The 26,587-nt window shown below is 41.9% G+C and overlaps 1 protein-coding gene across 1 annotated transcript in view; it reads left to right on the forward strand.

Annotated features, from left to right (window-relative positions):
- LOC140301431 (SH3 and multiple ankyrin repeat domains protein 2-like) overlaps positions 1-26,587 on the forward strand; it is a 256,845-nt gene that overhangs the window by 144,243 nt on the left and 86,015 nt on the right. Inside the window, exons 12-13 of the mRNA XM_072379870.1 lie at positions 9,863-10,292; positions 26,313-26,452. Of these exons, the coding sequence (XP_072235971.1) occupies positions 9,863-10,292; positions 26,313-26,452 (570 nt within the window). The remainder of the gene's footprint in view (positions 1-9,862; positions 10,293-26,312; positions 26,453-26,587) is intronic.

Consider the following 26,587-nt stretch of genomic DNA (forward strand, 5'->3'; position numbering starts at 1 on the left):
TAAATGGGCATCAAGGGGAGCTTTACGTTTATAAAACTTCCCTTGGCAAAGCAAATCTGTTTGGCATCAAAGGTATTCAGACTACAATTCTGCTGCCATAATGCTGAACAGGACAAGGGGAAAAAAAAACAATCTCTAATGGTTCAATGACTATTCGAAAAATCAAAAAAAAGAAGAAAAAAAAAATTTTTTATGTTTACCCAATTTGTTTTATCTGTATTTGAATAAGAATTCAGCTCATGAGCCTTTAACTACAACTGCAGTTCAACTTCTGTCAAGAGACGATGAGTTTCTTAAGGGTAGAAATAGCCTTACAGATGTCTCTTTAGCGTGACGTTTTTCTTTTCCAGGCTTCATAAACTCTTCAATCTGTTAAGCAGTGATCTGTTTTTATCTCGCTGTGTGCGCACACATATCCAGGCAACTCTTAACGGTTGTTCTATTTCTGAGTGTTGGTGTGATGGAGTTTACCACAGCTGAACTCCACCTGACATCTTCACATATTTTCCAGTTTGCAGTTGAGTTTATTGTGGAAGTGTTTTTTTTTTTTAAATGCCCAAATCTGCCATGTATTCATATACAAAATGTCCACCTCAATTCAATTCTAAAGTTTTAAACCAGGTCCTAAAACGGGATGAATCCAGCCTCAGTTTTTGTTCAATAAATAATGACTCAGTGTAACATGTCATGTGTTGCTGTTCCTCTAAGACAAAACACAGAAGTAGTGTGTGAGAAACTAAGTGAACCCCTGATCCAGCAGCTTCAGCAGCAGTGAGCTGCAGTGATGGTTTCCTGTGGGACGTTATCAGTCTCTCTCATGGTTGTGGAGGAATCTCGGCCCTCTTCTCTCCAGCATTGCTTCAGCTCATTGAGGTTTGCAGCATTGGTTTCTGCACAGCTCTCTTAAGGTCCCACCACAGCATCTCAGTCAGGCTGAGGTCTGGACTCTGACTGGACCATTGCAACACCTTGATTCTGTTCTTTTCCACACATTCTGCTGTAGATCTGCTGCTGTGTTTGGGATCTTTGTCCTGTTGATGAGCCAGTTTCAGCCCAGCTTTAGCTGTGGGACAGATGGCCTCACATTTGACTCTAGAATACTTTGGTATCCAGAGGAGTTCATGGCGGACTCAATGACTGCAAGGTGCCCAGGTCCTGTGGCTGCAGAACCAGCCCAGATCATCAGCCCTCCACCACCGTGCTTGACAGCTGGTATGAGGTGTTTGTGCTGATATGCTGTGTTTGGTTTCCTCCAAACGTGCTGCTGTGCATTAGGACCAAACATCTCCACTTTGCTCTGGTCTGTCCAAAGGACATTGTTCCAGAAGTCTTGAGCTTTGTTCAGATGCAGCTTTGCAAACCTAAGCTGTGCTGCCATGTTCTTTTTAGAGAGAAGAGGCTTTCTCCTGCAGCCCTTCCAAACAAGCCATCCTTGTTCAGTCTTTTTCTAACTGTGCTGCCATGACCTTTAACCTTTAGCATGCTAACTGAGGCCTGTAGAGTCTGAGATGTAGCTTTGGGCTTTTTCACCTTGGGGTGAACTTGCTGGGACGTCCACTCCTGGGAAGATTGACAGCTGTCCTGAATGTTTTCCACTATAGATATATGGGCTTAAAGTACAGGGTTTTAATATATCTTTAATTTGGGGGGAATATTTCCGACAACTTTTCCCACTAAGCTTCTTCTAAGTCCAACTTTCTGTTCTTGTAACACATAGATTGTATTGAATCACATTCTCTTCCTGCTCTGCTGGGCAGTTGTGCAGATAGTCTCTTCCCCATGGGAGAGAGAAAGCGAGTCAGAGAGGAGAGGTTTGTGAGGGGCGGGGTTATGTCAACGCGCGCGTGTGAGCGGATGCGCTCGCGCTGGTTTTCGGGGAGGCGGCGGCAGCGGGATCATGTGCGCTGCTCTCCGCGGAGTCTCTGTCCGTGGTGCTGAAGGGCTCCTCAAAGTCCTGTGATATGCACGAGCCGTGAGTCGGAGTAGCAAAGGAGTAAAAATGAAGTCGATAATCAATGCCTTAAAAAAGGAAGGTAAGGAGACTTTTCTTTCACTTTTCAAATCAAGCGCTCAGCATCTGGACGAGGAGAGTTCGCACAATATGCAAGTTAAGATTAATGTGGAGCGATTTTCCAGTTGTTTTATTAACCTCGGATGCACTACTTGGATGCATATAGGCTAGAAAAATTATACTTAACATCTCTTGAGCTATTTTAACTGTCTTCCTAAGGATGTGCGAAGGTCGTTGGATATTTAGGTTACCAAAATAATCCGCTGGTCTTGTCTTTCTTTTCGAAAAGGAGGCGGCGCCGGTAGTTTTTAGGTCAAAGAAAGAGATGGAAAATTAGACTTTGATTTTGGCGAAAACACCCACATATATGACTACGTGTCGTTCCCCTCACCCGAACAGAGCCCAAACAGCCCGTCCGTCTGGCGGTGTGTGAAACGTTGTTGGTGGGCTGACGTTTCGATTCATCCGCTGCTATTTTCTCAATGAAGAGGAAAAGTCGCAAGCAGGGCTGTTTGCCCACCAAAAATGATGTATTTTCACGGCGTGTACGTTCACTTCATGATTACTACAGTAGCAATGTTTTTATTTGTTTATTTATTATTGTAGGAATTAGCTCTGTTAATGATTTGTAGGATTAATAGGGCGGTTGTGTTAATGAGGTGGCAGCAGTGTGATCATCATGCGTGGAATGTGTGCGCACAGGTTGCAGGTTGGACCCAGGGGCCAGTAAGCTAATGAGAGGCTGATGTCAGTGAAACTCACGGCGGTAAAATGTGAAATGTAGCTGGTAAATAACGCACAATGGGGTAAAAGCGTGAAATTTGGCAGCAGTTTTGAAACTTCAGCTTCCATGTCTGTGCTGTTCTATCACAAATGTTTGCAGTGTTGCAGAACGCTTGCTGCAGGCTTCTGGAGCGCTTTTTGTCAGATTCGATCTTCTCGGCTTTCGCTGCTGGAAGCTTTTTGAAGCTTTTTGAGTTTTGGAAACATTGAAAAAAGAGTGACTGACAGGTTTTGCCTCGTGCCTTTACAAAAATCTGAAAGTGACTTAAACTGTGGCTGCAGCTTGTTATACTTTGGTTTCAACTAAATTCCATGATACAGATGGAGCTTAATGTGAAATGATCCCCTCTTTCAGTGCTTTTTTATGACAAACACATTATAAGAACAGTTTAAACCATTTACAGTGCAGTTAATTGAGGTTCTGGGTTCTGAATCATTGTCACTTTGCGTCACTGCTGACATGATAGTGTCGGATAACTAAGTTATCCATCTGTCTCATGGGTGCAAATGTCGGATTTTGCAGTTCCTCTGCAGAAATTACTGCTCACAGGAGTTTAAAAAGATCAACATTCAGGTAATTTAACGTCTTGAAAGTGAGGAAGTTTCTTCTTATACTGTGTCACAGCATAATCAGCGGAGATTCCCTTTCATTGGGAGCTTTTTGAGTACAATTGCTGAACTTTATGATCTTCTCGGCCACTTGACTCTGATAGAACCAGTTTAAATTAACCAGTTTAAATGAAAAATAGAGGTTTATTCCTTGAATCTGCATGTAAATGAGTAAGTAAGCTCATCTTCCACAGAATTCCACAATCTTGAGACTCTGTTCTGACAATCACATCATCGAGTTTCTTCAAATTTAGTTACAAATAAGCCTAAAAAAAACATTTTTATACATTTGCTATTGTGTTTAAGCAACTAAAACTAATTGTTTGACAGTGAATAAACTTTCACAAGTTCTTTATTTTTTCTTTAAAATCAAAACAGTTGTTGAGAGGAGGCGAACAACAAGCTCCCTTGTCAAAGTTAAACACTGCCTGTCAGAGGCTTTGAGGCACCATGACACTGTCACACTACATTCCTCTCGACTTTCGACATCAATGGCAGGAACACACATGAAATGTTAGACTGATTTTTTTAAAGATTTGGTCATCAGGTCTTGGTTCTGGTTGGAAACATGTTTTTTTTCAGTTTTTTTTCCTTTCAGCTGTTTGTTATTTAGTAACAAAACTAGAATCTGTGTGACAAAAATAGAGGAAATCACGGTGCTATTTAGCAGCTCAAATTCGGCGTAACATAAGCACAACAGACGGTCTCTAATATTCTCAGTTTCAGCATCTGAGAGGATGTTTTTCAGTGAGTTAGGCTGGAGACACGGTCTCCTGACTTCTGACATGCCAACTGTTTAGAGTGTTTCATTACATAGGTTCCACTGATTGCTTTTACAGCTGTTACATAAGATACTTGGATCATTGGATGCCTTTGCCTGGGTGTCTTTAGCTTATATTAAAACCAGCTCCACCAGCTGGGAGGCCCCACAGACACCAGAGATGTGCGCAGATATGGTAGCTCCTAAATGTGATAGCTCATTAGATGTTAGCACCTTATCAACATGTCTGTTGGAGAGGGAGAGAGTAAGGCCTGAGATATTAGTCTGAGAAAGCGATAATGACTCGCTGAATCCCCCTTCAGATGAACCGGCTGCCAGGAATTGAAGAGCAGGAGCTGCAGTGCAGCCAGCAGGCCTCGGTGTTACCCTGGTTCCACTGTATTAATCAACTCACCATTGGAAGGTGCTTATTGGAATGGCTGCAGGCGCTGTTCAGCCTCTCCTCTTCCTCTACTGTCATATGAAACTGTTGTAGGTTCGTCATCTAATAGAGGAAAGTATCCACTGGGAAATCAAGGCCAAACTCTATTACTGGTTCTGTCTGACAGGGCAGGGCAGGCAGAGGAAGGGTTCTGCTCGTCTAATCCTAATAATCAGGCTAATGGTGGTCAGAGGAGGAGCAGAGTGGTGCATGCTGCCAGGTCCAATCACCAATCCTGGAACAGTACTGGTGCTTTTCTGGCATAATGTGTCTAAAGGACAAACACTTTGGCTTTGGCTTCCCAGTCATGCAGTCGGAGGGAGGTGAAACAAACTTAGATGGACTGAGTGTAATATTCTACAAGGTGCTCATCAGAGATCATTAGATGGATAGTCAGATGCGTGTTAGCAAGTCATTGAGGAAGAATATAAATAGCTCATCAAAAGAAAAAGGTAAGCTTTTAACATCTCTATATTTTTGTCTCAGCACACTGAGGGTTTCAAATGAACTTCAACTCGAAATAAAAAGTTTTATTCACTGTAAATCTGCATGAATGTGTCATGGATTTCAGTCTTTAGTCTCTAATGCGTATCCGTTTTCTTAAGTCCTATAGAGGGAGAGAATGTGCTCTAAAACCAGAAGTTACTGCTGAAATGTTACTGGAAAGGAGCAGATTGTAGAGCCTTTATTCAACTTGTTTTCACAGTCAATAAATTCCATTGATATCAGAAAGTTTTTGAAGAAAAGAAGCCGATCAATCGCAGTTCCTGGGATTTCTGCTCTGAACAAAGGTTTTGTGTTGAACCTGTTCCCACGATCGAGGTTTCAGTCGGTCAATAAATCATCTAAATACACTTTGACCAAGTAAACGCTTTTACGGATAAAATACAACAATGGAATGGAGCATAATTGTACTTTTATTATGCAAATTGTGCAGTATGTGCTCAGCTGATGGGAATGAATGAGAATAGCTTTGTTACACATGAAGTCACACAACTGGGGGCTTTAATACACAACATTTACCCAGTTTGAGAATTTCAAAGCGTTAAAATAGAAATGTGTGGTATTAGAAGTAGCTGTAGATCATTTAAGTGAATAAAGACGGGGGTAAATAAACATATTACAGCCTATCGAACTTTAAATAGCCTTAAACGTTTCACTCTGAAGCTTTTTCACCCCTCTGCTTGCTCTTTATAAACAGTGTCGAGCGTTTATATAATCATGATGTCACACATGGAACAACGAGGAAGGAAACTTTGCAACTGTACAGTTTTTTTAGCTTTTATTAGCAACATTTCGTGCCGTGACCTTTGTGGCTATAAAACAATCTGTCATTCAATTCAATTCAATTCAATTCAATTCAATTCAATTCAATTCAATTCAATTCAATTCAATTCAATTCAATTCAATTCAATTCAATTTTATTTATAAAGCGCCAGATTACAACAAATGTCATCTCAAGGCACTTAAGTAATAAAGTCCAATTCAAGCCAATTGGAATTCAATTCATTGTAATCATAATCCAATTAATTCATATGGAGCCAATTCAAAAATAATATCCGAGCTAAGGAAACCAACAGATTGGACCGAAACTTGTCTTCAGTCCAATCTCCCGTCCTGAGCCTGAGGGACTGTGGAAAGGAACGACTCCCTTTAACAGGAAGAAACCTCTGGCAGAACCAGAACCAGGAAGAAACCTCTGGCAGAACCAGGAAGAAACCTCTGGCAGAACCAGAACCAGGAAGAAACCTCTGGCAGAACCAGAACCAGGAAGGAACCTCTGGCAGAACCAGAACCAGGAAGAAACCTCTGGCAGAACCAGAACCAGGAAGAAACCTCTGGCAGAACCAGAACCAGGAAGGGTGGCCATCCGCCTGGACCAGCTGGGGTTAGAGAAGACAGAAAAGAGGGAAAAGAGGGGGGAAAAACACCAAAACACCATTCAAAGGATACCTGCTGGAACAGGGAAACACAAGTTAATAACCACAATAATGTCACATGGACATAAAGTCATTTGAGAAATTAAACAGGGGGAAAAAGAGAGCAAAGTGAGGAAAGGTGTGACAGATGAGGCCCCAGCAGGCTGGGCCTATAGCAGCAGAACTATGGGATGTTTCAGGCTCACCTGAGCCATCCCTAACTATAAGCTTTATCAGAAAGGAAAGTTTCAGCCTGATCTTAAAGGTAGAGAGGGTGTCTGCTTCCTGAAGCCAAACTGGCAGCTGGTTCCACAGAGAGGGGCCTGATAACTGAAGGCTCTGCCTCCCATTCTGCTTTTAGGGGCCTGATAACTGAAGGCTCTGCCTCCCATTCTGCTTTTAGGGGCCTGATAACTGAAGGCTCTGCCTCCCATTCTGCTTTTAGGGGCCTGATAACTGAAGGCTCTGCCTCCCATTCTGCTTTTAGGGGCCTGATAACTGAAGGCTCTGCCTCCCATTCTGCTTTTAGGGGCCTGATAACTGAAGGCTCTGCCTCCCATTCTGCTTTTAGGGGCCTGATAACTGAAGGCTCTGCCTCCCATTCTGCTTTTAGAAACTCTGGGAACCACAAGGAAACCTGCAGCCTGAGAGCAAAGTGCTCTGTTGGGGAAATATCCAACTGTGAGATCTTTAAGATGTGATGGAGCTCGGTCATTAAGAGAGATCAGAGTAATTTCTACAAAAGCTTACAGTATCAACCTGCCTCTGCTGGTCAGAAATTGTATTTGTCATTCAACCATGCATCAGAAAAGATCTTTATGTTTATGTGATGATGTAATGTTTAGCTTCAAGAATGCATAAAGGTTGCAAAAAATAACTTTAAAGTGACTTTCAACTGTTAATATTGCCTGAACAACAGTTAAATAGCTTCTACTTTTGTCAATAATACAACAAAGCATTGCAAAAAAAGGATTTTCAAATGATTTTAAATTCCTCAGAGGGGATGATGCTTGTTCAGGTTTAGTTACTTTGAATGCTCCAGTGGGAGAGTGTGTCTTTAAGTCGTGTTTAAAAGATGCAAACGTTTGTCCACAAAATGCAACTGCAGAGCAGAAGAAACCTAAAAAACAGATAGTTTTGAGCTCCAGCCAAATGTGACTCAGGTGCACATAACAGGAATATAAGGCATCTTCTTTTCTGGTTCATTATTTATCTTCTGAAAGAAGCGTCTTGGTCCTTGAACGAGTGTTTGGTGCAAGTGTTTTTTAACTGAAGCTTTTGGTTCTGGTCTGTTTTGCTTCTGTAAACATGATTATCGGCCTTGTTTTTTCACTTCTGTTTTCCCAGGCTCTCAAACTCACCTCATTTATAAATCTGACAGCACTCCTCTGGTCCAATGATTTTCTTACCTCTTTTGTTTGAGCCGATTGAGCTGATCCCGGTTCTTTCAGTCTCGTTTGTGTTCTGTCGTTCTCCCTCCAGACTGACTCTGCACAGCACTCTTCCTCCTCCTCATCTTCATCTCTTCATGATGCCTGAAGAGTCTCAGCCACCTGCTATCAGTTCAAATGAATTTGATTCAATTCAGTTTTATTTATAGAGTGTAAAAATTACAACGAATGTCATCTCAAGGGACTTCAAAGATACAATCCAATTCAAGCCAAATATAGTCATAATCCATAAGGTATATATATATATATATATATTTATATATCGTATTTTATTATTATTATTTTATCATTTTTTATTACTATTTATTTATTATTATTATTATATTATTTGTATTATTTTTATCATTTTTATTATTTTATTATTTTTTTACTATTTATGTATTATTATTTATTATTATTATTATATTATTTTTATCATTTTTATTATTTTATTATTTTTTTACTATTTATGTATTATTATTATTATTATTATTATTATATTATTTTTATAATTTTTATTATTTTATTATTTTATTATTTTATTTTCTTTTTATTATTTATTATTATTATATATATATAATAACACTGCAGTGCTCCATCAGTCTATCAAATAGAAATGTTTCATCCTTTGCACATAAGATTTCTCCAAATCTAATACGACAGAATGAAGGAAGATTTTGATCCGGGGTCAGTGTGGATATTTTCTTTGATAGTCGGTGGCAACATCAGGCTTATTGGTGTGTGATCATCAGTGAGGTCTGCAGAAACCTCTCATCAGTCATTTGTAAAAGGTCAAAACCCAACGACAGAGGAGATTATAACTGGTGAAAAATAATGTTTGAAAATGGAAGAATCTTTTTCATTTTGGGGGTTTTCCAGAAAAAAGTTCTTATTAAACTTTTTAAACCCAAATCAGTTTGAATTTGAATGTATACACATATATCCTATAAAAACCGTGCATGTGTTTGCTTCTATTTAAATAACATTCTATGTAAAATCTATTCTTTAAATCATTTTTCAGTGCTTTAACTTAAATTCACTTATTTTCATTGCTTATTTTACAGCTACCATTATGCAAAACACAGACATGTAAATCATAAAATGTGCACAAACAAACAAATATTATTTTAAATGCTAATGAACATGAGTTTCGCTTTTTTTCCCCTGACGTTCAGGGTGATTTTGTTAATGAATGTATTACAGTCGGAGGTTACTTTCTGCACCACCTTTGGGTCTTTAGCGAAGGTTGGAGTCCTCACTTTGTCGTCCAGAGAAAGAACTTTGAAACTTGCAGCAGATGTTTCGGATTTTTTCCTGATTCTTACTCCTAAAGTTGTCAAATTGCTGTTGCAAAATGTAAGAAAACAAGTTCCAGAAAAGTCTGAAAGGGGCTTAAAGTAAATCAATCGTCCATTTGAGAACAAATGCGATGTTTAGAAAGTAATGCATCGAACTGGCGATAAGATGAGGGTGGCAATCGATTTTTAGGAAATTTGTCCAGCCTACGAATTTCATAAAACGTTTGTTCTTTCTTTTGAGCTCCTCTGGGGTCTCAGCTGTGATGACGTCATGCGATCTGATCACAGACCTCAGAGGGTTTCATCATGCATCTAAATGTTCATAAAGGAGCTAATCTTTCCTTGTGGTGACTCAAAATCAAAGAGCGTTCTTTGGATAATCGTGGAGGCAGGAAAAAATTGGGTCTCAGACCAAAACGTGGACTGGAATCCCACATGGATTCGTGGGAACTCTGTTCCTCTTGTTGGGTTGTTTACGCGCTGCTGGAAGTCAGGTAAAATCTTGTAGTTTTGTCATGTGACTGCTGATGACCTCACAGAGCGTTGTGTGATGCTGCTTAAAGGTTAAAACTGCTCTGAAATAAATAAATTCCTTCTCTCGTCTTTGCAGTGCCTTTTCGCGAGGCTCCAGCCTATTCCAAACGCCGGCGGGGGCCGTCCTCTGGCAGCGGAAACGGCCAGTCCCCCTCCTCGTTGTCAGCGCCACGGGTCCTCCTGCGCTCCAACAGCGACAACAACTTAACAGTCAGTCAGTACCAGCAGCAGCACGGTTCTCCTGGCAACTGGGGCTCCCATCTGCAGCAGCACCAACACACCCAGCCGCATACGCACAGGGCCCCCCAGCAGGGTCACTCGCAGCCTGGCTCCTCAGCATTACATCGCAGCCTGTCGCCCCAGCTGGTCCAGCAGATGCCCAGCGGCAGCCCCAATGGCACCGTGGTGGTCCGGACCATGGGGAGGGGGGCAAGGAGCCGGTCACCCTCCCTCAGCCGGCTGGGAGAGGAGGCCAGACGAGCACAACCTTCACAGCGCCAGCCAAGGTGAGCTGCTGCAACACCCCGGAGACTGGTGTTCGGTTGATGTCTTTGTTAATGCTTCATATGAATCTCAAGTTTTATATGTTAAACTCCAACTCAGCTGTCATTACATGCCATAAAAACACCCCCAGTGACACTTCTGCGCCTCCATGCCTGGAAAAGGGCAGGTCTGGAGAAAATCTTGTGCACAATAAATCAACCACAGGGTTGATTTCCAGCAGATATCAACCAGCCTCACTGGAAGGAAGTCAATTATGACCTCATTTTTTCTTTTTTTAATTGTAAAAGCCATCCATCTGACAACATCCAATAACGCGGTTAGCTTCAGGAAACTCAGCATCCCAGCCCTGACTTTTTGAAACACACAATAAACTTAATTACTGATGAGCTGCAGGTTAGAAAAGTGCATGAAAAAGGATTCTCTTTATAATTTAAAACGCTCATCTTCATAATATCCTAGTATATAATAGTATATAAGTATATAAATAAAAAAGTATAATGGAGTTTCAAAAGAATGAGCTTTACACATCTGCATAGCTCCTCTTTATAAAAGCTTTTTCTTACCAGCTGAGTCAACCTCTTTGGATGGATTGCTGTAGAATACTTTCACATCAGCAGACCAAATACCTGTGAAACTCCCAAATTAAGACATCATCAACTACATTAAATCTCCCTCATCTTCACACCTGGTAACTTTTGGCTGCAATAAAGCTCCAGAAATGGGTCAAACGCCTGCAGAATCTGTGGGAATTTATTGTCTCCAGCTCAGATCAGCAGGACCTGACACGGCTGGACACTGATGGTGATGCTGACGTTCACTCGCTGTGGAAAGGCAGCGTCAGTCAGGACAGTTGTTTTTCTCTGACTGGAAACTGTCTCTATGACGACACAACTGTGCCCTGATTTACTTAAAATGTGGTGTCCTCCTCTGGTTGCTTCTTTTCTGTGCACAGTGGCAACATGTTCCAGTTTTAACAGGAAAGAACAGTTGATGTCGAGAGTTACTGTGCTGCTGGAGTCATTTCCTGGGGTTTGAAAGAATGGACAATTGAATGCAGAGGCTGCACGCAGCTTTAAGAAAGAAAAATGTTTGCCTTGAAGACTGGCAGAAGGGATTTCCACTGAGCACATGAACAACTTTCACTCGAATGCATCGAATGCAGCCACTTTCTTTGATTGTAGTGGAACAATAGTAGGCATTATTAGCTGCTTTATGAGTGCTTTCTTTCTGCTGGATGAATTTTTTCCACATACTAATTCAATTCCTTTACTTAAAGGTCAGAAATTGCTAAACCCAGGAGGTGGGGATGATAAAAATATATCCGTGACAAGAAATAAAGGCAAGAAGAGAGCTGCAGATCAAGAGCTCCCTGCATACATTTCCTCTTAGCTTTGGCAGCGTCTTCATGTGCTGTACTGTATATACTGTATACATCCTATCCCACCATCCCCCATGGAAAATGTATGACGAGTGCCTCTGGGAAACATGCCATCAAAAAGACTGGCTTCCTATTGTAGCTACGGCAACCGTTGCTATGGTTGCTTGCAGACACTTTGGAAATGCGTGCGCGTTTGTATGTATTCCTTATGATGGCTTCACATAGCTCCGTGGGTGAGTGTGTGTTGCTGCCTCCATCTGAGTAAGTTCATTCAGAAAACCACCACATATGTGGACATGTGTCCGTCTGCGCAGCAGCATGTGACTCAGGAGGATTAACGTGGGATGGGAAGTTGTCTTGAAGGGATGCGATTGACAATCCAGATTAGAACACGTGATCTTTGGCCTCTTCCTCCACCTCCTCGTGTTTCTTGGCAGATGGACACATTTGGGAGCTCTAACACCGCCCACTCTCTGAAGCTCAGCCTCGGTCCGACGCTGAGGAGGAAACGAGAGAAACTCTAGTTTTCTATACATCAAGAAGATGTGGGGATGAAGTGTAGAATGAGGACAGGAGGAAGAGAAGTGTAAGGAGGAGGGGGCCGCTGAAGATGGAAGAATAAAAGCACAGAATGAGGGGTTTAGAGCGAGGGTGGAGGGGATGGAGTTGAGGGAAGACGAGTGACAGAGGAGATGAAAGAAGGGAAACAGCAACGGGGGAGGACAGTTGCTTCAGCAGTAACATAAACGTCAATATCACGTCTTTTGACACACTTCACTATAAAGCTCTGGGGCTGGCGGAGGGAAAGGAAGTTTGATAGTTGTGTGAAATTACGATATTTTAGAGTGTTAGGGAGTTTTGTGGGGTGGGATGTATCTCAGCATCCCAGTCACACAAGATTATATTACAGGCACATGTACATGTGTTCACGTGTACAGGCTCATAAACTGTGACATTTCTTTTATATTTGTCAATATTTAAGCTCAACCTTACGTTTTTTAATCGCTAACCACAGTGTTATTGATCTATAGTAGTGTTCCCTGCCCCTGTCAAAGTGTCAGGATACCCCACATAACCCCCCCAAAGGGTCCTCACTTGTGAGTCAGTTTGGATAAAAGTGGTTGTTGAATTAATGTAAACCTAACCATGAGTTTTCTATGACAAACCCTGATAGCAGTCCAGTGGTGTCATCGCTCTGTACAGAGGTGTCATCTCTCAGTCCAGTGGTGTCATCTCTTTGTCCAGTGATGTCATCTCTCTGTCCAGTGGTGTCATCGCTCTGTACAGAGGTGTCATCTCTCAGTCCAGTGGTGTCATCTCTGTCCAGTGATGTCATCTCTGTCCAGTGGTGTCATCTCAGTCCAGTGGTGTCATTTCTCTGTCCAGTGGTGTCATCTCTCTTTCCAGAGGTGTCATCTCTGTCCAGTGATGTCATCTCTCTGTCCAGTGGTGTCATCTCTTTGTCCAGTGATGTCATCTCTCTGTCCAGTGGTGTCATCTCTCTGTCCAGTGGTGTCATCTCTGTCCAGTGGTGTCATCTCTGTCCAGTGGTGTCATCTCTCTGTCCAGTGATGTCATCTCTCTTTCCAGAGGTGTCATCTCTGTCCAGTGATGTCATCTCTCTGTCCAGTGGTGTCATCTCTGTCCAGTGATGTCATCTCTCTGTCCAGTGGTGTCATCTCTCTGTCCAGTGGTGTCATCTCTCTGTCCAGTGGTGTCATCGCTCTGTACAGAGGTGTCATCTCTCAGTCCAGTGGTGTCATCTCTGTCCAGTGATGTCATCTCTGTCCAGTGGTGTCATCTCAGTCCAGTGGTGTCATTTCTCAGTCCAGTGATGTCATCTCTCTGTCCAGTGGTGTCATCTCTCTGTACAGAGGTGTCATCTCTCTGTCCAGAGGTGTCATCTCTTTGTCCAGTGATGTCATCTCAGTCCAGTGGTGTCATCTCTCTGTCCAGTGGTGTCATCTCTTTGTCCAGTGATGTCATCTCTCTGTCCAGTGGTGTCATCTCTGTCCAGTGATGTCATCTCTCTGTCCAGTGGTGTCATCTCTCTGTACAGAGGTGTCATCTCTCTGTCCAGAGGTGTCATCTCTTTGTCCAGTGGTGTCATCTCTCTGTCCAGTGGTGTCATCTCTTTGTCCAGTGATGTCATCTCTCTGTCCAGTGGTGTCATCTCTTTGTCCAGTGATGTCATCTCTCTGTCCAGTGGTGTCATCTCTCTGTCCAGTGGTGTCATCTCTGTCCAGTGGTGTCATCTCTGTCCAGTGGTGTCATCTCTGTACAGAGGTGTCATCTCTCTTTCCAGAGGTGTCATCTCTGTCCAGTGGTGTCATCTCTGTCCAGTGATGTCATCTCTCTGTCCAGTGGTGTCATCTCTCTGTCCAGTGGTGTCATCTCTCTGTCCAGTGATGTCATCTCTCAGTCCAGTGATGTCATCTCTCTGTCCAGTGGTGTCATTTCTCAGTCCAGTGATGTCATCTCTCTGTCCAGTGGTGTCATCTCTCTGTACAGAGGTGTCATCTCTCTGTCCAGAGGTGTCATCTCTTTGTCCAGTGATGTCATCTCAGTCCAGTGGTGTCATCTCTCTGTCCAGTGGTGTCATCTCTTTGTCCAGTGATGTCATCTCTCTGTCCAGTGGTGTCATCTCTGTCCAGTGATGTCATCTCTCTGTCCAGTGGTGTCATCTCTCTGTACAGAGGTGTCATCTCTCTGTCCAGTGATGTCATCTCTCTGTCCAGTGGTGTCATCTCTTTGTCCAGTGATGTCATCTCTCTGTCCAGTGGTGTCATCTCTCTGTCCAGTGGTGTCATCTCTGTCCAGTGGTGTCATCTCTGTCCAGTGGTGTCATCTCTGTACAGAGGTGTCATCTCTCTTTCCAGAGGTGTCATCTCTGTCCAGTGGTGTCATCTCTGTCCAGTGATGTCATCTCTCTGTCCAGTGGTGTCATCTCTCTGTCCAGTGGTGTCATCTCTCTGTCCAGTGATGTCATCTCTCAGTCCAGTGGTGTCATCGCTCTGTACAGAGGTGTCATCTCTCAGTCCAGTGGTGTCATCTCTGTCCAGTGATGTCATCTCTGTCCAGTGGTGTCATCTCAGTCCAGTGGTGTCATTTCTCTGTCCAGTGGTGTCATCTCTCTTTCCAGAGGTGTCATCTCTGTCCAGTGATGTCATCTCTCTGTCCAGTGGTGTCATCTCTTTGTCCAGTGATGTCATCTCTCTGTCCAGTGGTGTCATCTCTCTGTCCAGTGGTGTCATCTCTGTCCAGTGGTGTCATCTCTGTCCAGTGGTGTCATCTCTGTACAGAGGTGTCATCTCTCTTTCCAGAGGTGTCATCTCTGTCCAGTGATGTCATCTCTCTGTCCAGTGGTGTCATCTCTGTCCAGTGATGTCATCTCTCTGTCCAGTGGTGTCATCTCTCTGTCCAGTGGTGTCATCTCTCTGTCCAGTGATGTCATCTCTCAGTCCAGTGATGTCATCTCTCTGTCCAGTGATGTCATCTCTCAGTCCAGTGATGTCATCTCTCTGTCCAGTGGTGTCATCTCTCTGTACAGAGGTGTCATCTCTCTGTCCAGAGGTGTCATCTCTTTGTCCAGTGATGTCATCTCAGTCCAGTGGTGTCATCTCTCTGTCCAGTGGTGTCATCTCTTTGTCCAGTGGTGTCATCTCTTTGTCCAGTGATGTCATCTCTCTGTCCAGTGGTGTCATCTCTGTCCAGTGATGTCATCTCTCTGTCCAGTGGTGTCATCTCTCTGTACAGAGGTGTCATCTCTCTGTCCAGAGGTGTCATCTCTTTGTCCAGTGGTGTCATCTCTCTGTCCAGTGGTGTCATCTCTTTGTCCAGTGATGTCATCTCTCTGTCCAGTGGTGTCATCTCTGTCCAGTGATGTCATCTCTCTGTCCAGTGATGTCATCTCTCAGTCCAGTGATGTCATCTCTCTGTCCAGTGGTGTCATCTTTTTGTCCAGTGATGTCATCTCTCTGTCCAGTGGTGTCATCTCAGTCCAGTGGTGTCGTCTCTCTGTCCAGTGGTGTCACATTTGTTGTTAGTCAGATAAATCAATCAATTTTAATCTGTTTTGCTCAACGGACTCTTTATTTTTATCTTCTCAGACACAAGTTCAGTTCCCTCAGGAAACTTTTCTTATCCTCTTCTTTTACTTTGGATATCAGTGTGTCAGTAACATAAGTGCAGTGACCACAGCTTTGGCTTCCTTTGGCTGAGCAATAATTCAGCTTTCCAAAAACAGACAGAGCTGATTTGAACGTGCCTCTTTGGGAAATTCTCATCTTCTATCTCTATCTTCTGATTTTTCATTAATTACCTAAAGATTGTAGAGATTTATACCAACAATTCTCAGCGTACCTTAAGGGATCTGCTGGTCCTGTGAAAGCAGGACTGCTTTATCAGCGTGTTTGCAGAGGCATCACAGGAGGTAATAGCGACTCCTGGGTCCCCACTGAGTGCTGTAAAGATGACTGTAGTGATGTAGCTCTGACTGATGGATTTATCAAGCCTGAGCTGTGTGATTAATTCTGAAACCTGACTGTCGTCCACTCTGCATCGCAGCAGTGTCACCAGAGGATGTTTGCTGACTGACTTGTTTCCACGAAAGTTGATTTAGTTTTTATCCACGTCAGCAGACCTAATTCACTGAAATAACAGCAGATTAATTTTGAATGTGAAATGCTGAGTGGCTCTACATCATCTTTACGAGGCAACACAGAGGCGTCGTTATTTATTTGAAAATCAGTGAAACGTGATTGTTAGTTTCAAGGAAATCTGTTCCCTCAGCAGCTGTGTGTGAATATGTTGAATTTATATCACGTTACTGTAACTGAAACCTTCCTCTTAGACACACGTCAGCAGGAATGATGATATAAAGTCACTTCTAATCAACACTGGAACTAAGAGACAACATGGATCCATCCAAATTATATAGATGATTTAGGAAATTGTAAATAAATACAATTGAATTTAAAATTCAATTCAATTCAATTCAGTTTTATTTATAAAGTGCCAGATTATAACAATTGTCATCTCAAGGCACTTAAATAATATAGTCCAATTCAAGCCAATTGGAATTCAGTTCATTGTAATCATAATCCAATTAATTCATATGGAGCCAATTCAAAAATAATATCCGAGCTAAGGAAACCAACAGATTGGACCGAAACTTGTCTTCAGTCCAATCTCCCGTCCTGAGCCTGAGGGACTGTGGAAAGGAACGACTCCCTTTAACAGGAAGAAACCTCTGGCAGAACCAGAACCAGGAAGAAACCTCTGGCAGAACCAGAACCAGGAAGAAACCTCTGGCAGAACCAGAACCAGGAAGAAACCTCTGGCAGAACCAGGAAGAAACCTCTGGCAGAACCAGACTCAGGAAGAAACCTCTGGCAGAACCAGAACCAGGAAGAAACCTCTGGCAGAACCAGACTCAGGAAGAAACCTCTGGCAGAACCAGAACCAGGAAGAAACCTCTGGCAGAACCAGACTCAGGAAGAAACCTCTGGCAGAACCAGAACCAGGAAGAAACCTCTGGCAGAACCAGACTCAGGAAGAAACCTCTGACAGAACCAGACTCAGGAAGAAACCTCTGGTAGAACCAGAACCAGGAAGAAACCTCTGGCAGGACCAGGAAGAAACCTCTGGCAGAACCAGAACCAGGAAGAAACCTCTGGCAGACTCAGGAAGAACCCTCTGACAGAACCAGAACCAGGAAGAAACCTCTGGCAGAACCAGACTCAGGAAGAAACCTCTGGCAGAACCAGAACCAGGAAGAAACCTCTGGCAGAACCAGAACCAGGAAGAAACCTCTGACAGAACCAGACTCAGGAAGAAACCTCTGGTAGAACCAGAACCAGGAAGAAACCTCTGGCAGAACCAGGAAGAAACCTCTGGCAGAACCAGAACCAGGAAGGGTGTCCATCCGCCTGGACCAGCTGGGGTTTGAGAAGACAGAAAAGAGGGAAAAGAGGGAGCTTGGAGTCTGACATAGACGTCTACAGACTGAAAAAGATACTTTCAAACAAAGAGGATCAAATTTGTTTGTTAATGTCCCTTTAATTAATTTTCTGAGCAATTTATGTATATTTGATGAATTTATTTTTTATTTTTTGATAGTTTAATCTTCAGTCATCATCAGATATCTGCTGTAAGAGGACAAATTAATTTATCTTACTCACAGAAAAAGATGACCCACTGGGTAATAATTAGGAAATACGTAATTATTACTAATGTAGGTCTGTGACCTAATCACTTTTTGTCTATCAGGGTTAGAATTTCAGGGACATTCAAAGCTCTGGCTCTGCACAGCTCCTATTGGCCTATTTACTGAAACCAGGCAATTAGCGATGATGTTCAGTAGCATTTCAAAACTCACATTTTTATTGTTTTTATCATTAAAGTGTCCTGATCAATAGTTCTGCAGCTTTCTGAAGGTCTTTCAGAGTTTTTCTTTGGACATTTTCTGCTTTTTCACTCATTTTCGGTCCAGTCCTTGTACCTGATGTGTTTTTTCTTTGTTAAGCCACTTAACTCTGACCTTTGAACCATTCAGGCAGAAAAAAGGCTCCTAACTCAAGGGATGAACCAGTGTTGTGTCGACACAGAACAGACAACTTAGCAAAGAAGCCATTTTAAACTGGATCTTTAGGCACTTTGTCACAAAGACACATCATTTGTTCCCATTTCTTTAGCTGCATCTATGAAAAACAGCAAAGAAAACACAGTTTGACAGACAGAAAATAGGATTTCTGCAGCAACAAGGTGATTCCCAAAGAGCTATTAGCTGAAAACTTGGCATATCTCAGCATGGTGTGCAGTGTGTCCTTAAAACATTTGAGGAAACTGGACAAGTGGAGGACAAAAGAAGAAGTGTCAGGCCTAAAAAACTATCTCCAGCAGATGAACAGGATCTGAAAGTGATGTCCTTAAGAAAGAGGAAAAAATCCAGCTGTGACCTGACAGGACCTGAGAGATGCATCTGGACCTTCAGCTGATCCATCTACTGTTGGCCCAAGCCTCATCAGAAATGGGCTCCATGGAAGGGTGGCTGTCAAGAAGCCGTTCTTAAGGAAGGGAAACAGGGAGAAAAGGCTGAGCTGTGCCAAATGACACAAGAAGTGGACTGAAAATCAGTGGCAACAGGTCTTATGGAGGGATGAATCCTCCCCAGAGCCCGGACCTCAACATTATTGAAGCAGTGTGGGATCATCTGACAGAGAACGGAACAAAAGGCAGCCCACATCCAAAGAAGAGCTTTGGGATGTCCTTCAAGAAGCCTGGAGAACTATTCCTGAAGACTCCTTAAAGAAATGACAGAAAGCTCGTCTCAGAGGGTTCAGGCTGTGTTGGAGAATAAAGGAGCTCAGACCAGATATTCACTTTAAAGCAAGAAGTGGACTGAAAATCCGTGGCAACAGGTCTTATGGAGGGATGAATCCTCCCCAGTTTATGACCCATCAGTAAATCATCTCCACACGTCGGCCTGTACAGTGAGGTCTTTGCTCTTCTGCGAACTCGAGCTGTCGAGCTCTTCCTGGAGCTGCCACCCAGCTGCCCTTTAAAGCTCCTATAATTCCAGCGTTTTTTGTTCTTTGTTTCTGCTTTCACTCATTTCACTCCCTCCTACAACCCCACCTCCCTCCCCCCTCTCACCCAGCCTCCGCCCACACACATGACAGCATCTCTGTGGCTTTCCCTCGCTCCCACTTGACATGTCATTTTTTAGAAGGCAACACACAGCCATCAACTCCCTCGCTCACAGACACACACCAACAACCACACGGTGACAGCTGTCAGTCACCCTCCGGGCGTCATGGCAACAGCTTCCCAGCGAGATGTGGTGAGAAATGAGAGGTGTCCCGCGTGAGGACGGACCCATGCTGTTTGAGCATTGTTCAAGTTTAAAATGCCACAGCATTTCTGATCCTGATAGGAAGCTCTGAGGATGATTACAGGCTGGTGAAGAGTGTGATAAATCCTCTGAAACAGCTACCTGAGATTACCTGTCACAGACTTGGTTTATGTTGAATACAACTCTGTTATCATCCTCTGATGGTGTTCCAGAACAACTGAGATCTGTTTCCCATGAGCTGCAGCGTCATCTTTTTTTTTTCTTTTTGTTTCGTGTCCAGAACTTTGTCAGGAAATCATAATTTGAGGAAATTCAGGGTTGATATTACAAACCAAACTAAATTACGGTACTCTCCAGAAATGATTTCCTCTGTGAGTTTGATTAGATTAGATTTGCTTTGATTCAGTCAAAAAGTAATATACTCATAACACACAGATGTAAATAAATATATATCTTTAATATAAAAAAAAGCTCAAATTCAAATCGATAAATTAGGTTTTAAAAAACATTTCTGGGGGTTGTGAACACACACTGGGAGCAGTGAGCAGTTTAAACACACACCCAGATCAGTGCTTTGCTCTGATATCCTTCAGCCAGAAGCTGGAATTGACAGAAATTACACTGGAAAACTGTGTAAAAACCATTAATGTTATATAAAAGCTGGATGGAGCTACTAGCTCTGAGGCTTAAAACCAATTAAATACATTAAGGTGAATTAACACCGACAGCCACGTGGGCTGCTGCCTACAAAAGGCTTCCATTCATAAAGTTTAGCTTCCCTCAGCCAATAAGAAATGCTTAAGCCGAGATTTTTCCCACAAATCAACAAGGTGTCATTCGGTAGATTCCCTCCTTCTGATCATTGTCGGTCTGTCTGAAAATATAAAGCCTAAATATTGTTGACACACGTCACATTATAGACAGAGTAGATATAGTATAAACAGTTCAAACTGGACTCCTGACTCCCGGGAACCATCTCTTTTAAAGGCTGATGACGCTTTCTTCTCTTTTATCACCAAATCCTGTGTGGTCCTGCTCTGTGGGTCAGAACCACATTTATTCTCTCAGATTTCCCCTTTAGAATTTTTAAAGTTGCAGTAAATGTTTTTTTCTCGTGTCCATCACTCGTTTTTTACAACATTTTAACCAGATCTTTTGAGAAAATCAAACAAAGAAGAACAAAACAAGCCACAAACCGTCTGAGAGACACCAGCTATCATCAGTTTAGTACAGTTTATCAGTTTATCTACAGTTTGCATGTAAAAGTAACAGTAAAATCCCTCATCAGTAATAACAGATCTACAATAGAAAAGTCTAAAAGTACCTAAATAACTTATTTAAAATCTACTTCTTTTGTAGAATGGCCCATTTCAAACACTTTCAGTAACTTTATAGACGGCTAATCTGCTTGATATATAATGTATTTGATTTATATTTGATTTGAAAATAGCTAAACGTCACTTTAAGGGATAATACTCTGTTCTTAATAAGGTTCAGAGCCGAGTAGGAGGCAGAAAGTAAAGCCTCCATCAGGGTTTCTACCTTTAGCTCAACTGTGAATCAAATGTGCTCAAACCTCATTAATTACAACTGTTTCTTTATTTATTTATCAGTGCTTCATGTGGTTTTAGCATCTAAATGCAAATACTTAGGATTTCCAACTGTAATTAAAGATGGGTTTTCGTTCTTGACGCCTTCTCACAGTCGGATGGACCCTGTATTTTCTTCTTCTCCTCTGAAGAAATGAAAGGATCACAGACTCATCCTCACTGCTCGTCAATTCCATTTAGTCTCATATTGTGCATAAACGCAACAAATAGATAAATAAAACAGTATTACAGCGATGAACCTTTCTAACCGGTCTGTGTTGCAGCCTTCTCCAGGTTTGGGGTCAGTTTCCACATCTGACTTCTTCCACAGATTTAAATATTGTGAATAAACAATATGATTTAGTCTAAATGGTCGTTGAGTCAAAGACTTGCAACCAGTCAACAAACAATGATTTTTTCCTGCTTTAGACCAAATCTGGGCTAAAAGTAGAGATGATTTTGGACTCCCTTTAGCTTCCAAGTGCCCTACATAACTGTGCACACTCCACTCATCGCTATTTATAGTAATAAAGTTTGCATTATTTGAACCAGATCTGTAATAACGTGTTCTTCCTGATCCAGATAAGACCAGCTGCAGACTACAGGTTAATACTGTACCATACAGATGTGATGTCTCAATGTCTTTCTCTTTCTCTGCCTTTCTCCTGGTCTCAGATGATCATCTAATAATAGCACAAATTATACACAGCTGGTATTAATCAACACTGTCTAATTAGCACCTCAAAGCCACCGTGGCAATTTTAAAAAAAAAAATGAAAGAAAGAAAGGAAGATGGAACCCATATGTGACGGTTTATCAGTAACCTGCGAATGTTGTGAGTCAAATATTTAAGAAAACTGCACTTATTGTCTTTGACCTTGGTGCAAAACATCATGGGGTTAAAGGGGAACTCCGGTATTTTTAAACCTGGACCTTATTTCTGGCATGAAATACGTTCATCTACTCACTGAGAACAGTTTGGTGAAAGTCGGCGTCGTTCGGAAGATATTTAGATAACTGGAGATCCATATAACGGAGAGAACGGGGCTTAGAGGATGCAGCCTCTAAATAAGGCATTATCTGTCTTTATTTCACCAATACTTTAAGAAGAATGAATGAATGAACGTGTGCTATAGCTCTGTTAGCTCATAGCTGCTGTTATGTGGCTACTTGCAGCTATAGGAGAGCTAACGGAGGGATTTCTACACAGGCACTCTACTGGGACCACTTCATCCACACGCCCCCCTGCAGCACAGTTTATTCACTCCGTGCTCTGTGACAGTCGGCTAACTTCACACAGAGTTTGCTGCTGATAGTTTTGTGCAACATGGCAGGATATTTATCAGATTTTGACGACTTGGATGACAACTTTGAGTAAGATGGACGTCCTTACCGGAGTGAATGAGCTGTGCTGCAGGGGGGCGTGTGGATGAAGTGGTCCCAGTAGAGTGCCTGTGTAGAAATCCCTCCATTAGCTCTCCAGCGTCAGCATAAAAGCTGCATTTGCATGGAGTTTTTGGACAGAGTTATCACCTTCCTGTCATAATGGAGGATCTGGTGTATTCTATGCTAAAGGAGACACTTAAAGAAGCTCCTTTCCTTAACTTTAGGAGGAAAACCGAACAGCTCTTATCTTCCGTCATTCCGCTTAGTTTGGAATCTCCTTCAGCAAAATGAGCGACTTAAACAGACCCTGGGTTTTGAATGTGAAACCCAGGTTTCCCCAACATTGTGAGGAAGAAGTTGCAGGTTAACGGATTGTACTTTATAGAGCTTTTCTAGTCTAGACTGACCACTCAATCTGCTTTCACACCACATTCACTCTTACACTCTGATGGATGCATCTGTAGGCAACGCCAGTTCAGCATCTTGCCCAAGGACACTTCGACATGTGTCCCAGGGAGGCTGTAAGAATATTTAAGTTATACTTATTGCAAAAAGGAGTGAGTTTGGTCACGAGGAGCCCACTGAACACACATTTGGTTAAGTTTTAAATGGAATTGACTGTGAGGGTCTTAAAGAAAAATGTTGCATAGTTGCGTAATGAAAGAAAAAAATCTGATTTATTGTTTTTCTCACTCAGGGAATGAAAAATAAAAATCCTGCATCTGTTGCACATCTGCCTTTGTTGATGTCCCAATTCATTATTGTTGACATAACAACACAAGTAAACTCTGTAAAAGCTTAACTTTGAGTTAACGTTATTTCTCGGAGGTCACGTGTGACGCATGTTACGGGATCAGAGCAGCTGCAGCAGGGTTACATAACGCCTGCCTCTGCAAAAACTGATTTGATTTCTGTCTTTTGAGGGTTCAGCTGTTAATTGCTCGCTGAAATGAATTGTCCTAATGAGTTTCTTATTTTAGCTTTTTTTTAGCATTTTGAAATCGACTTTTATGGGAAGTTGAAGTTTTCTTCCGTGTTTTCTGGTTGCCAAACAATAAGTACAGCAGACTTTGGTCTTTGGCTCTGCTTAGTTATGTTGGGAACTTCCAACCAGGAAAAGAAAGTTTAAACGAGTCAGAAAACCAAAAAATGAATGTTTGGTTTTTCCTTTTGTGCAGAAAATGGTAATTATGTGATTTTTAACTTCCATGTTTCCACTCCTGAGATGCGCCAAATGCAGCATATTTTTCAGATGAATATGACCCGTAGGGATCAGGAAGAAGCGTATCAGTGTTTCTCACCTTACAAATCTGCCTGAAAACTGAAACAATGTCAAAGACCCTGAATTGGAAGCTTGGGGAAATAGCTGGAAAACATTAAAAGCCACGATATAAAACATGTTATGAAGCTGATATGAAGGGCTGAAGTAAAAGTGCTGAGCGGCATGCTGGCCGACACGTCAGCCATCGGATTTATTAACTGCTGTCCTCGGACGCGGCAGTGCTGGCCTCTCGCCGGCATGCACAGCGCTTCTGTCTGCAGCTGCAGTTTTGTCCGGCTTTCCCTTGGAAATTGTGCGAGCGGTCTCAGTAGGAGCTGAATGGGGTTAGCTCTCCAAAGGCACATGAAGGTTTGAGGAGGAGCGCAGTCTGCAGGACAAGGTGACCCACTTACTTGAAAAAAAAACCTTTTCCTTCCTCTCCCTTCATCCCTTGCTTCTGCACTCCATTTTCCTCTTTTAATCTCCTAGTTTTCCTTCGCTGTCATTTTCCTGCCTCGTCCTTACGTCTTCTGTCTCTCAGCGCTGCTCGCTACCTACAAACTGCTGAAATGGGAGCTCAGGAGCTGCTTTTGGAACTTGACCTTGTATAGAAAGTAATTTATCTTTATTTGAGCTGAGAGGATTTAAAACTGCACGAGTTCAAACTGAAAATAAATCAGTCTTTTTGCAGCTCGGTCCTCTTTCAGCTACATGTTCACAGTGATTATTTAAATGTTTGGCTCCAATAAAATCTGCACACATGACTTCATTAAGGCATTCATCTTTCTGTTCCTTCTCTTGTAGTTGCAAAGGTTGACCACCAAGTGGCGCTACATTATCATATGAGGCAAATTGTCGTTACTGATGAGGAGGAAGTGTCTTATTCTCTCACATCTCTGCCTCCATCTTCAGTTTTACTCATCAGAGAGGAGCTGGCTGTTCATGAATTACTCTGATCCTGTTGTACAACCTCATTCTTATATTTTTCTTCTCTTTTATCACCAAATCCTGTGTGGTCCTGCTCTGTGGATCAGAACCACGTTTATTCTCTCAGATTTCCCCTTTAGAATTTTTAAAGTTGCAGTAAATGCTTTTTTCTCGTGTCCATCACTCGTTTTTTTACAACATTTTAACCAGATCTTTTGAGAAAATCAAACAAAGAAGAACAAAACAAACCACAAACCGTCTGAGAGACACCAGCTATCATCAATTTAGTACAGTTTATCAGTTTATCTACAGTTTGCATGTAAAAGTAACAGTAAAATCCCTCATCAGTAATAACAGATCTACAATAGAAAAGTCTAAAAGTACCTAAATAACTTATTTAAAATCTACTTCTTATGTGGAATGGCCCATTTCAAACACTTTCAGTAACTTTATAGACGGCTAATCTGCTTGATATATAATGTATTTGATTTATATTTGATTTGAAAATAGCTAAACGTCACTTTAAGTGATAATACTCTGTTCTTAATAAGGTTCAGAGCCGAGTATGAGGCAGAAAGTAAAGCCTCCATCAGGGTTTCTACCTTTAGCTCAACTGTGAATCAAATGTGCTCAAACCTCATAAATTACAACTGTTTATTTATTTATTTATCAGTGCTTCATGTGGTTTTAGCATCTAAATGCAAATACTTAGGATTTCCAACAGTAATTAAAGATGGGTTTTGTATGTGTCCGATTCAGCAACTTGAGAAAAAGACAGTTTTTTACTGTAAAATCAAGTCTTGTCTTTATTTTCAGACCAAAAGTGACTCCTAATCACAGCTTTTATGCCTGTTTTGGAATGCTAAGATGTCATTTACATACATTAGATACCCCAAAGCACAGAAGTTTATTCTATTCCTTAAAAGCTCGGGTTGGATGCTCTGCTTTGTCCTGTAAATATGTTCATATATAAAGATATTCTCGTGCTTTTTCCACTTATTCTCCACATTTACATCATCCACAAACATACAGAACTTCTCACAACAGTTGTTCCTTTTAAATGTCTGAACTCTGTGAAGAAGAGTCTTTAAATGTGCTTCAAATCCAGCTGATTCTAAATGAACTGCTTCTATAAAATTGATTTTAAAAAGGAACTTTTGGCTGTAATGGCTCCAGTTTGACCTTCTGATGACAGAGTTATCCGAACATGTTTCTTACAGTATGAACCAAATGCATGTCTTTTGTTTACTGGTTGAATAAAGGTTCAGTTTGAAAAAGAAAATGAATATTTAGTTAGTATTGTTACAGAAAAAGCTCCCACTCACTGATTCTAAGCTATAAAGAAAACATCTCTAGTGTTCTATTGAGCAGATATGGTGGAGACAGAAATAATATAATAAATAAAGTCCCCATAAGAAGCAATCAATTAAAAAAAAATAGCTTGAAGCAGCTTAAAACTAGCAGACCTGCAACTGTATATATCAGATGGAAAAGTTTAGCTAACCTGCACATAATTTAGCTCAGTTTTTGTTTATTATGTGTTTAATAAAGCAGTAAACCAGCCTACAGAGACGTTGGATTAGAGCTCACTGTTTTGTCCTGAGCAGCTTCTTTTCCTCCTCTCAGTCCCAGCAGTCACGGCGAGCCGGTGGGCCCCAGGAGGAAGCTGTACAGTGCTGTTCCAGGGAGACATTTTGTGGTGGTCCGTTCTTACACTGCCCAGGCTGAGGGGGAGATTAACCTCTACAAAGGAGACAGGGTCAAAGGTGAGTCGGGGTGTATCCTTACTTTGATCGGTTATTTTAGAGTTAAAGCCTCCAGTTTAACCAGCATAGCAGTATGTTAACACAAGTAATATGTAAACGTTTCCTTCTCCCAACACTTAAAGCCGTGCTGACTCT

Source organism: Leuresthes tenuis, unplaced genomic scaffold, assembly GCF_036924035.1.
Source record: "Leuresthes tenuis unplaced genomic scaffold, fLeuTen1.0.hap1 SCAF_2, whole genome shotgun sequence".
Classification (NCBI taxonomy): domain Eukaryota; kingdom Metazoa; phylum Chordata; class Actinopteri; order Atheriniformes; family Atherinopsidae; genus Leuresthes; species Leuresthes tenuis.